This window comes from Schistocerca serialis, chromosome 11 (genome assembly GCF_023864345.2).
Source record: "Schistocerca serialis cubense isolate TAMUIC-IGC-003099 chromosome 11, iqSchSeri2.2, whole genome shotgun sequence".
In the NCBI taxonomy this organism is placed as follows: domain Eukaryota; kingdom Metazoa; phylum Arthropoda; class Insecta; order Orthoptera; family Acrididae; genus Schistocerca; species Schistocerca serialis.
In genome coordinates, this window is record NC_064648.1 from 77088378 (window position 1) to 77101893 (window position 13516).

General features: G+C 38.8%; 1 protein-coding gene across 2 annotated transcripts in view; it reads left to right on the forward strand.

Annotated features, from left to right (window-relative positions):
- The first annotated feature begins 880 nt into the window (after window positions 1–880).
- LOC126427237 (zinc finger protein 724-like) overlaps window positions 881–13516 on the forward strand; it is a 106989-nt gene continuing 94353 nt past the window's right edge. The window contains exons 1-3 of one of the 2 annotated variants that reach the window (XM_050089476.1): window positions 881–1013; window positions 2943–3029; window positions 9399–9461. In XM_050089476.1, the coding sequence (XP_049945433.1) occupies window positions 2961–3029; window positions 9399–9461 (132 nt within the window). In that variant the 5' untranslated portion in view covers window positions 881–1013; window positions 2943–2960. Of the gene's footprint in view, window positions 1014–2942; window positions 3030–5044; window positions 5157–9398; window positions 9462–13516 lie in introns of those variants that run through there. The other variant, XM_050089477.1, reaches the window with a different exon arrangement.

The following is a 13516-nucleotide window of genomic DNA, read 5'->3' on the forward strand; positions in this document are numbered from 1 at the left end:
CCAGAATTGCTTTGGGGTTTGTGAAATATCATTTGACAACAATGCCCGGCAATTCCTGCCCATCAGTACGTGAGGTCTGCCTGGTCTCGGTTTATCTATGTTTATTCCTTCATAGCTCCACGTCAGTGTCACAGCATCGATATTCGACGTGGGCAGCTGACAGAACATTTGACAATATTCTGCTGCGGCAGTCATTGAAAGCCTCACGCATTGATCTCTTGACAGACAAATTGCGTTTTATTCAGCAATTCTCTAGCTACAGCTCTATGCTTTGTTTTACATCTATGACACAGTAGTCTCTATTTCTTTAGCTGTATACTGCAGACATTGCTTCCCATTATGAACTGTTCTACTGGGTATATATCTGTCCAGTGCATGCTCAACTATTCTTTTAAACTTGAGCCAGCATTCCTCTACATACAGCTGCCCTGTGCATAAACTTTCAGTTCCTCATTGAGATACGACACTACTAATTTTTTTATCTACTTTACTGAATACACACACAGATATACATATATATATATATGTATATATATATATATATATATATATATATATGCTTGTTTCAGTTATTCTTTGTACTCTGTTAGTCATTTGCTGCCACAACCATATCAAGTTCGCTGATGTGGACATCCTCAAAGAGGTCAGATCTATTTGTTACCGTTAAAAACAATATATTGTCATCATGAGTGAGGTTCCTAACTGTCTGTTCTAGTTAGTTTTCAGAGAAGGCAACGGGACCGATGACCTCACCTCCTCCCCCAAATTAACCAATGAACGACTTTAATTTTTTTCCTAGCAGATATGCAGCGCTGATTCCAAGAATGTTAGAACGACCTCTGTGGTAGGTTCCTTCTTCCGCATTGATTGACTTTGACCACAGCAACAGATGACTGTAGAGTTTATTAGTTCGTGTCATGCGTTTGTACGGTACTATGTTGCGTTTTCTGTGTAATATGTAAGTGATTTGATGGTGGAGACAGGAAATCACGGAAAGACGCATATTGAGTGTGGTACTAAGTCAATACTTAATTTTTATTATCATTACAGCTAACTGCCTCGAATGAAGTAGTTTGCCAATGCCTTGTAATGATGCTATAGTAACTGTTCGTATAGTTATTATATCGGTTTAATTTCATTTATTGGGCACATTCGAATGATAAGTTTGTTCTACATTTAATTCTTGCATCATCTTTGGCGCCTCTGGTTATGGTTTGAGATAGCCGTAGAATTTCGTAAGTAATTATTTCAGGTTATGTGTATCAGAACCAAACACTTATTATTTTCAGTGTGCTTATGTTTCCGCATTGCTAGCAGGAGGTGACTAGTGTTTAGACAAACATATTACTGCACATTACGTACCTGTGCTGTTCGGCATTTACAAAAAATACAAGATCGACGTGTTGGTATGTAATATGCTTGCTGTTTTCGTTCTGTCCGATAAAATTGCTAAATGTTTCCCGTGATTTAGCAAAAGAACCGCCAGAAATTTTGATGTGTTGTCTGTAATTACCGGAAAAGTGTGTATATGTGGTGGTTAGAGAAAGTGCAGGTCAATGTGAAATACTTGGTGATTGACGAAAAAAGGCCCTCATGAAGTTCACACGCCCGCTGCTTTCATATTGTTATATTTACTTGTGTTGTGCATGCGAAGTTCGGTAACAATATTTGTGAAGGAAGGAACAGGGACAGTAAGAGTTCACTTTAATCTGTAGTTCGCCCGGGTTGTAGCGCAAACAGTTATACTGCCGATACATCAGATTCGTTAGCACACGTTAATACAGAGTATCAGGGATTGGTTATCTTGGTATGAAAGTGAATGCTGTAGAGGGAATTCATTGTGTTTCGTTTTCCATGGATTTTCAATGTGCCTATGTGCTCCATAGTTTAGTAAATAGTGTTAACTGTTGTTTGTAGTAATGTGCACGTTTCAATCTATGGAAGGATATGGGAAATGTAATTGACTCTGTAAGGCCTAATGGGTATGTGTAATTGCCATCGACAAAAGTATCCCAAAACCACACAACATTGTCATGGGTACGCTTATGAGAAAGTAATTTCACCAAGTCTTGTTAGAGGAATTTAATCGGTGTTAAATCTTGACAGTCGATCATTTATTTTTCCATGCAACGTTCAGGCAGCAGTGTGTGTTTTTTAGTGACTGGGTAAAGATTGCAGCATTGCGCTATATTGAGTTGATAATGTTCAATATAAATGACTGTATAAGGGAACAGTAGTTAAAAATACATACTAAACTGACTGAAAAAGAAGAAAGTTCTGTCTGTATGGGTGGATTTTCATGTTCTGCTTTTCTGCATACCATGAGCATATATGGGTTTATAGATTGATTGAAAGTGCAGCCAGTATCTTTGAGAAATAATTCTTTTCTGTCCTTGCATACGTTGCTAAGAACATAATTATAAACCTCTTACATTATTCTATATTTTAAGGAATTTGCAGGATACATTGACAGGCTTAGATATAGCTCGAGACTCATTTAATCTTTTATTCTTCATACATAAAATTGTCTACAGTAAATAGATTTGTTTGGTAAATTCACTTTATCTTAGTTGCTTCACATGACACTTAGAAATTTATGTGGAAAAAGGAAGATGTCAGCTACCATATTCAGAATAGGATTGTATACCACAAGCAAATGCTACTAAGTAACAGCAGTAATTGTAAGTCATTTGTTTCCATTGTGTGTGGTTTTTGTTTTCTGTCAAATTGAGTTGTGTTTTCCATTAATGACAGTGAGGCTTCAGAGTCCTTATAACCAGCAAGTTGTAAATCAGTTCTTTCTATCAGGTTCTTTGTTCCTCAGCCAGTTTTAAATTTGTAATATGCATTGACTCGTTTGCTGCAGCCAGAAAATGCTGCCTGTGCACTATGTTGAATAGTAACAATTTAAACAATATAACTTTTGCTTTCTTGTTTTTCAGTGGATTAGGAGAGCACTCATGGACTCCAAGGGAACTAGTTGGCTGAAAAAAGAGAAGAATGAAGTAGATGCTGAACCAGGCTCCTTGGTAAATAGCTTCTTGTATTTTTTACCATTGTTTCATTAATTTCTTTGTGCAATGTGGTGTGTAAACAAGCAGATTACCTTCCCTGTTGTTCGTCAGATGAAATATTTGGTACTGGCTGTTGGTTTTGATTCTTGACCAAATGAAGTTGTGACTCTTGGCTGTGCAACATATTTGCAATGGATTGGTATCTTGTAGTATATAATGCTGCTCTCCAATATTTAATTTGTTTTAAAATTTCTGTAGCTTATTGTTAGTGTGATGTTGGTGTGCCAGTAGTTAATGATCACAGTTTTGTTGCCTACTAGGAAATTGTCACATGTTCTTGAACTATTGTGGTGTTTGCAATCACTTGTTACAAATTAATTTTCTACTTTGAGTTTTAGTTTGGTGTGTTGTTAATGTCTAGATTTGTTCCTTTCTTAGAAAGGTATTATTAATGGATATGATAAAGTAATATATGAGTAGGACTCTACTTGCTAGAGTGCAGATGATTCAGCTGCTACTGTAGATCAGTTGTATGGCTTGCTGGATGAATTGATCAGATGCTCTATTTGTGGTCAGTTTTTAAGTCGACCATAGTTGCTTTCTCAGATAATAGGGATATATATATGTGGATTTATTGCAAAGACAATATGTGGCAGTCTATTTGTCATGGGGCCTGATGGAGAAATCTAAACTCATGATGTACAATATTGTTTTCCTGGTATATTATTTTTGCTATTGCTCATCTAATTGGTTTTATGCACTCAATGTTCTTGTTAGCAATATTACTGTTCTTGATCAGTTTTTGATTTGGGGGTAGGTATTCAGAATCTATTAAATATAGGGAAGTGGTAGGCGACAAAGAGCTGTTGTTGAAATCCTTTGAGGAGCTTAAATACTATTAAATGAAAGAGTAGTTGGTAGTGTAATTTACAACCCTGAGAAGGAAATGGTGGTAATGCTGATACTAAAAGAGTAAAGGAGTGTTACAGTTATAACTGCAGAATGTTTGCAATGCTCTTTAACCAGTAGATTTTCACATGACCACTCTAAATATTTGGTAACACATAAATTACTTAAATGTTAGTATAATCACAGAGTTAAACTGTGTGGGCTCAAATATGACACTTCTGTAACACACAACATATGCCTACGGATTTGGTGCTCATGAAACAAGTAATTATAGCAGAATGTCACTGTCAGCTTCTGGCGAATTAAAACATACTAAAGCTACTGTTAGAGCTCACTTCTTGATTTAGTATTTCTGAGATCAGCAGGATTTGAAGTTTCCAGTGTGTGGCCATCAACATTCTACGAATAATTCTCTCCTCATTGAACTTGTTTTTAAAATATATTGTTCATTTCTTTCTTCATCAAAGTGCTGTAATTAATTTGTGTTTTTGTAGCTGGATCAAAACACTTGTGACCCTGTAAAGATGTCTTTGCTCTGAATCATTCATCTTGAAAGTTTATCTAGAAGCAGTGAAAACACAAATGTATACCCATGCTAGACAATGTCACGCTATGAAAGTAGCCTTGACAGGTTTTTGTTAGTGTCAACTGCCAAAGTCTGGGTCAAGTAGAACCTTCCTCTCCCTCCCCCCCCCCCCCCCCCTGAAGGAAGAAAACCTTTGTACTTTCAGTGTCTCACTTACCTTTCTTTCTATGAACTTGGTGTGTGTAGTGTCTTGCTCATATTCAGGATGTTCATTCTTTTAGTTGTACTGTGGGTCTAGCATTGATCTCAAAATGTAAGCAGTTGGTAAAGGCAAGTCATCGTAGATTTAGCACACATGCCTTTGGTGTTCCTGTCTTCTTATCACTTCTTTTTGGAACAACTACAGAAGTAACGACTACAATGCACTTTCATATCATGTGATACATCTTCATTGTAAATGTATCTGTTTTTCCATTAGCTCAAAGCTGTGTGACTGAGCAGTCGCTGTTCCAGCTTTTCATGTGAGGTTGTATCTGAACTGGTCCAACGGTGAAAAGCAAAACTCAGTTGCCGACAACTCGGATGCCTCAGTTACATTTTCTAAAGCACAGAGAAAGTAAAATCAAACACAGAAAATGTCAGGATAGAATAATGATATACAAAGGATACATTTGTACTCAACACATTGAGGAGGCCTTTGGTTGCAGGTAGGTAGAATCAATTGACTGCTAAATATTTAAGCTATTGGAAAGTGTCATTCATATGAAGTACAGAACAACACTAGAGCATGAATACGTCTAATGCAAGCAGAAATCTGTTGGCGTGACTGGTGGTGTAAAGAGGTGCTGTGGGGTGGGAAGTGAGGGATAGCAGGGTAGGAGAGGAGGTGATGCTGTGCTGCCTGTGGGATTGGTCAAGGACGTAGGGTGACAAAATAGGGCTTCTAGGTGCAGTGTTGGGTGGCTGTGTGGGGGGGGGGGGGGAGTTGTGGGGTAGGTGTGTGCACTGCTCAGTGCTAGAATGAGAGCAGGGTAGGGAACAGGTGGGGGCAGAGCATACAGACTAGTGAACATTGACGCTATGGGGGGATATTGGGATGAGTGATATGTTGTAGGAAGAGTTTCCATTTTGTACAATTTAGGAAAGTGCTATCACCCTCTATGATCACATCCCCCAACACACATGACTTTGTCACTGGACAGTACCTTCCCCAGTGTCTGACTGTCTCCTAACATACAGCCCATTCCTGGTCGTCATGTCCAACTACATTCTCACACACAATTACTTCTCTATTGAAGGGATTGCCTACAAACAAATCTGCAGTACATCAAAGGCCAACTGTATGTCACCATGTTCTGCAAATTTATTCATAGGCCACCTCGAGGATTCCTTACTAACCACCCAGAATCACAAACCGTTCACCAGATCAAGATTCGTTGATGACATTTTTGTGATCTTATTGATTTGTTTATTGAACTTGATCTGATTAAGTCCATCAGACCCTCTATTAAACTGGACCATGGTTTGCCTTTTTATATCATATTTTTCTGAAACTAAGTTTTAATATGGCAAATAGTATTAAATGATTTGAGTGTCTGAAGTAGCAGTGTCAGTGAATAATACTATGAACTAAAAGTTAATACTGGCAGTACTTCTACTACTGCAGTTGCTACCACTAGTGGTTCTGGTAGTGGTGGTGATAAAAGAATTTGTAGGTGTGCAAGGTAGACTTTTTCTGATGCAGAGTGTTACGGGGAAAGGAAATGTAAGGAGACTCTACCAACTAAGAATATTGGGAAAAAATGTGGTTTGAAGGAAATGCTAAGGGTCACACTGAGGCGTGCACAGCCTAAAATTTCCTTTACAGCCTTTTCCCAGAAACGGAATTCCCATGCCTTGTCTTGTCAGTCACAAATACAGAAGCATCAGATTCCACCCATCTGCTTTGACCCATGACGTCACAAATATGGTGGAAACGGCCATACACTAAGACTCCAATATGGCGCCTATGATGTCATTACATAAGCATGACCACTAACATGAAAATACAATTAAAAGCCAACACACATGTTCCACATAAACCTAAGGAAACTAACGGGACAAGTGTGGGAAATTGGGGGTTTTTGGGTGGGGACAAAGTAAATACAAACAAATTCAGACACACACCACCATACAAACGACAAAAAAACGACGGCACAAAACTACTCAAATGCCACTAAACACAATATACAGTGGAATCGGACACTTGGCTTGATCTACATAGCTCAACAGCAGATCCCGATCCCACAAATTGGAATCTAACATTTCCCTTCACCTGTTATCCTTAAGACACCTCCACATATAGCCATCCCTGATAAGAGATGCCAGAAGTTTAGTAAGCCACATTTCTTCACAACACACTGAACACTTCAAGACATCATCCAAAAATCCGAATAGTTGAAGAAATTTTATTAGAGACAACGCACTGTCCCCCATCATCGCTGACAACCGAAAACTGTTGACCCTGCCAGTCACATCCATACCTACCAAAGACAAAAAAAAAGCAGTTTACCAAAATTCACACACACCAATAAAAAAAAAGTAACATTGACATAACAAAACCAAAATTGTTAACTCCCTGAAAAATATTCCGCTGAAAGCACAGTCACTACCAATACCACACATGTGCAATGCTACAACGCAAATGAACATCATACGCCACGTAACACGCTACCCATAAACACACCACCAGAGAGAACCACCAAACGCAACAATACACCACCTATAAACACGCCACACATGCAAACTAAACCAAAAACATCACCTAACACTCAACACATGAACACATTACCAGAGACCACCACCGATCACATCAAACCACCTACAAATACGCCACTCTCACAAACTAAATTCCACACTGCCATGATGTCACACAACACAGTAGCCTTAAGTCACGGGTAGAAGCCGACGGGTGGGATCGGACGCTTTGGTCGACCCCCATCTCCCACATACTCCTAAAGTAGCACTCCCCTTGCAAGTCAGTACTACCCATGACTGAAACAACTGCATCACATTTTCTGCCGGGATTTACCCTACCTCTCATGCCTTGAAATGAGGAATAATCTCTCCACCCTTCCCACAGTTGTGTTTTGTCTCCAATTGAACTGATGAAATATTCTTGCCCATCGCTACTCCAGCCCTGCTTCCAACCTCTTGCCTCATGTCTCATATCCTGAAACAGAGCTACATGCAAGACATGCATGTTTCCTGCAGCCCTGTCAGGCATCTCCAACACAAAGGCAGGGCTACCTGTGAAAGCAACCTTGTGATTTGCAACTACCTGCCTGCAGCCACTGTGCTGTATCCTACATAGTCATGACAACTAAATTGCTCTATCTGCAGGAGTGACCACTGCCAAAGTGTGGCCAAGAAAGCTGGACCACCCTCTTGCTGGAAGTGCCCCCAGCATGATGTGGTTCACTTCAGTAACTGCTTCACAGCTGGCTCCAACTGGATTCTATCTTCTAACACAACATATTATTTCCTGTAACCCCTCTAGACTCAGTCTATGCTAGTCCATGTCCTCTACCCATATCCCCTTTCCCTGCTCTCACTTCACCACACACACACACACACACACACACACACACACACACACACACACACACACACACACACACTCACACACTCTTCTTTCCTCCCAGTGCAATTACTATTTTCCCTTTCTCAATTTCTCTCCTCCCCTTCCCCTCCCACAGTACAGCTTCCCAAAACTACCTTTAGCAACTCGTACTGTCTCTGCCACATCCTTGCATGCTATCACAGAGAACACATTATCTTCCCCCCACCTCTCCTCCCACTTTTACACTGCTATCCCTCTCTCGCTACCCCGTGCCTCCTCGTATCAGGAGATGGTCATTCCCAGTTCCTGGAGACAGTGGCCATGCTTGTGTTTGTTGTGTTCCTGTGAATGTGTTCTCTATTTTAGAAGGGCTTTGTCCAGAACTTCAATTTTTTAACACTTTTTCATTGTATTTGTCTGCAAGTCAGTATAGAAAGTAAACATGCCAAATTTCATGTTAATGGGAAAGTGAACTGGAAAAAACACACCAACCAAATCTGCAAGAAAAGTCTTCAAGATTGTTCTACCTCGAGTGTAAACTGAGAGGAGTGTTTGGTTCAGACATGTTTTAATTCCCCTGATGTCAGTAACATAAAAAAGGTCCGTGTCATATGCTAGGTGGAACATACAGTGCCTTCTGTATTTTGTTTACCAGGCTTAGAATACTAATAGTTTTTGATATCTCTATGACTCTGCTGTTGGCATCAGGGAGAATGTTAAAGAATGTGTTCCCAGAAAGCAGTTTACAAACAAGATACTGTAAGTAATGCAAAAATCCACATCCCAAGTCATAGGCTAGCAAGAACAGGAAACTCTCAGTAAGTGAATGGCCGCAATAATTTTACTTATTATTCCCTCCCTGCTTCATCCACATCATTTTAATATTTCAAAATAAAACTGTGTGATTGGCTGATAGAAAATGCATGTTGCAATTAGTTGTATATGGGTATTGTTGATTTTAATATTAAAGATTCTAGTTGTACCCACTGATTTCATTACACTACTGTTTTTTGTATGATGCGCATTTCATATAAAATAGTTAATGATAAGTAAATAAAGATTATGGAAGTAGGAAATACGATTGAAAATAGCAGCGTAGGAAAATGAAGTGCAAGATGCTAATAAATTTTCAGATATGTTGCCACTGATCATTCATATAACTTTTCGATCATTACCATTGAAATGCACCTTACTGACTGTCACTGAGAAGGCCACTCTCTGAAAAGAATGAGTCATTTATTCTTTAAAAGTGTCATAGACTTACAATATGTGATACTTTTTTGTAATATATCTAAAATTGTCTTCTTAAAAGAACTCCTTGCAGATATTTCTTTACTATTCTCCACAGGTTCAGTTACACACATCTACCATGAAATTAAAAGAAGAATTGGATGAGAAAGTGAACCAACAGGTAAGTCTAGAATTTGTGTGACTGTATGAAATTAAGCAGTGTTATGTTATGGCTTAGTTTTCGTGAATATAATATAGATTGGCTTGATGCACTTGTCCATGTTAGTCTACCCTCTATAAACCTCTCAATCTCTGATGACTGTCACCTACTACATCCATTCGAACTTGCTTCTTGTCTTCATGCCATAGTCTCCCTTGACACTTTTTACCCTCACATATCCCTCCATTACCAAACTGACTATCCATAGATGCCTCAGAATTTGTGCTATTAACAGGTCCCTTGTGTTAGTGAAATTGGTCCCTATGTTTCTCCCTCATTTGTTTCGTCTATCCATCAAATCTTCAGCATTCTTCTGTAGCACATTCCAGATGCTTCCATTCTCATCTTGTCTGAATTGCCTATCATTTATGTTTGACGTCCATACAGAGCTGCACTGCAAATATCTTCAGAAAATACTTCCTAACACTTAAAATTTTATTAGATGAGAACAGTCCTCTTTATTAGGCACATGTTCCTTGATATTCCTAGTCTTCACTTTATTTCTTTCTTACTTCAGCCATTGTCAGTTACTTTGGTGCCCAAATAGCAAAAGTTGTCTGCTGCTTTTAGTGTCTCATTTTCTAGTTGAAACTCAACATTGACTGATCTATTTCAGCTAGATTCTATTGCATTTATTGATGTTTGTTGTACAATCTCTTCTAGTAATACTATACAATTTTACTCTTCCAGCTTTTACCTCCCACACATCCCTTCGTTGAAAATTTCAAGATGCTGGTTTTGTTGATAGAATTACATTGTCATTGGTAAACACACAGTTTCCTTTACCTTCCAGATTTCCTTCATGTCTTCCTTGTACAGAGTGCATATCAGATGTAGGCTACAAGCCTGTCACATTTCCTACTCAATGCTTCCCTTTCATGTCTTTCAGCTCTTACAACTGGAGTCTGGTTTCTGTGAAAGTTGCAAACAAACTTGGGCTTCCTGTCTATTTATTCTGCTGCTGTCTAAATTCCAAAGAGTGCAGTCAACTCCACATTCTCAAAAGCATTTCAGTAAATCTGCAAGAACTGTAAACACAATTTTGTCTTTCTTTAACTCGTCTAAGGTAAGCCATAGTATCAGTTTTGCCTTGTGTTACATGTTCCTGGTACCCAAAGTGATGTTATGTAAGGTTAACCCTCCAAAAGATTTTCCATTCTTGCAAGCATGATATATTGATCTGATGGTCTGGTCTGATAGTATTCACACCTGTTAGCACCTGCCTTTCTTCGAATTTGAATTATTACATTCTGGTCGATGTATAACTTTGTCAGCTATCTTGTATCCTGCACAAAAGTGGAATAATTTTGTCATGGATGGCTTTCCCAAGTATCCCAATAATTCTGAGGGAATGTCATCAACTGCAATGGCCCTCTTAAGACTTTGCTCTTTCAGTGTTGTATCAAATTCTGGCCATATCATATTATCTCCAGCCTTGTCCACAACTACTTCCTTTCCCCTTTCTGGAGCAAGTTTGTTCCCATTTAGCCATATTCCATGTTCTGTTAACATCATTCCAGTAATGTCTGTATTCCCTTTTGTCTGTTTTAATAGCCACATGTTTGTATTTTCTCTTCTCATCAGTTAAATTCAACATCTCATGAGTTGTTAACGTATTCGTACTAGGCCTTACTTTTTACCTATGTTTCCTCCTTCCTTCACTGTTTCATCTCATATCTGCCTATTCATCACCCAGTGTATAATTACCCTCTATTTATAACTTGTTGCCTAATGCTCATTTTCAAAATATCAGTGATTTTTGGTTCAGTCAACTTACCCAAATCTCATGTACTTAAATTCTACTTTTACCATTTCAACAGCATTACTCTGCAGTTAATAAAAACAGCTCTAGCCAGAGTCCACATCTATCACTGGAAATGTTTTGTAGTTTACAATCCTGTTTTGAAATCTTTGTTTTTGACATTACATAATCTGCTTCAAACCTTTTGGTTTCTCCACGTTATTCCACATACACAAGCTTCTTTCATGATACTTGAAACAAGTATTTGCAGTGACTAATTCATGCAATGTGCAAAATTCTACCAGGCAGCTTCCCCCTTTGTCATTTATGCCATTGGATGTTCTCGTAACTATTGTGCATCCTGTTCCTACTACTGAATTTCATTAACTTCTAGAATCGGCTCTCATCTTCTTTAGCTATTGAATAATTACTCATCAAACTTTTTCCTATTCCATTCTTATGCTGGTCTGGTTGCCATACAAATTTCTACCACTGTTGTATTTCCTTCATGCGTATTTCAGCTATGGTAATTCATTGACATTGCTGTTAATAGCGTACTCATGTTCCTATTTTCTTGCTCATTACTAGGGCTCCCCTGCGTGACTCCTATTTGATTTTTTGTAGATAATCCTGTACTAACCTGATCAGAAGTCTTGTCCTTTCTGCCACTGCACTTCAGCTCTTACTACAACTGAATACAACCTATCAATGTTTACTTTTTAAAGTCTCTAACCTCCCTAGGCTGTCGTCGTTGTCAGTTCAGAGACTGGTTTCGTGCAGCTCTCCATACTACCCTATCCTCTGCAAGCTTCATCTCAAAGTACGTACTGCACTCTACATCTTTCTGAATCTGCTCAGTGTATTCATCTCTTGGTCTCTCTCTGACTTTTACTCTCCACACAGCCCTCCTATACCAAATGGGGGATCCATTGATGCCTCAGAACATGTCCTACCAACAGATACCTTCTTCTAGTCAAGTTGTGCCACAAATTCCTCATCTCCCCGGTTCTATTCAGTACCTCCTCATTAGTTACATGATCTACCTATCTAATCTTCACCATTCTTCCGTAGCACCACATTTCAAAAGCTTCTATTCTCTTACAACACACACACACACACACACACACACACACACACACACACACACACACACACACACAGGGAGCTGCCAAGCTGTGCTCTCAGCTCTCTGAGATTGCGTGCGAGTGAGTGTCTACTGCTGACAAAGGCCTTAATGGCCGAAAGCCTTAATTGTGTGAATCTTTTTATTGTGCCTATCGTGACTCAACATCAATGCTGTATCATGAGTAGCGACTTTCCTTCTCTGGTATTGTTACATTCCATTCTGGATTTTCCATTGTTTGATGTTTGCTTCTATTCTCTTCTTGTTTAAACTGTTTGTCATCCATGTTGTCCACTTCCATACAAGACTACACTCCAAACAAATACTTACAGAAAAGAAATCCCAACTGTTAAATCTATACTCAATGTTAACAAATTTGTCTTCTCGAGAAAAGCTTTACTTGCCATTGCCACCCTACATTTTATATCCTGTGTACATTGACCATCATCAGTTATTTTGCTCCCCAAATAGGAAAACTCATATACTACTTTGTGTCTCATTTCCTAATATAAATCTCTCGGCATCACTGATTTATTCGGCTACATTCCATTATCTTCATTTTGCTTTTGTTGATGTTCATCTTACATTCTCCTTTCAAGACACTGTTCCTTCTGTTTACCTGTTCTTCCAGGTACTTCACTGTCTCTGACATAATTAAAATGTCGTCGGCAAACCTCAAAGTCCTTATTTCTTCTCCACGGATTTTAATTTCTGCTCCGAAATTTCTTTTGTTTTCCTCACTGCTTGCTCAGTATACAGATTCAATACCATCAGGGATAGGCTACAACCCTGTCTCACACCCTTCCCAACTGCTCTTTCCCTTTCATGCCACTTGACTCTTTATAACTGCCATCTGGTTACTGTACAAATTGTAAATAGCCTTTTGTTCCCTGTGTTTGATCCCTGCAACATTCAGAATTTGAGAGAGAGTAATCAAGTTAACATTTTCAAAAGGATTCTTCAAGTCTGCAAATGCTACAAATATAGGTTTGTCTTTCCTTAATCTGTGTTGTAAGACAAGTTGTAGGGTTAGTATTGCCTCATGTTTTCAAATATGTCTATGGAATTCAAACTGATTTTTCCCAAGGTCAGCTTCTACCAGTTTTTCCATTCATCTGTAATGTATTCGTGTTAGTATTTTGCACCCACGAC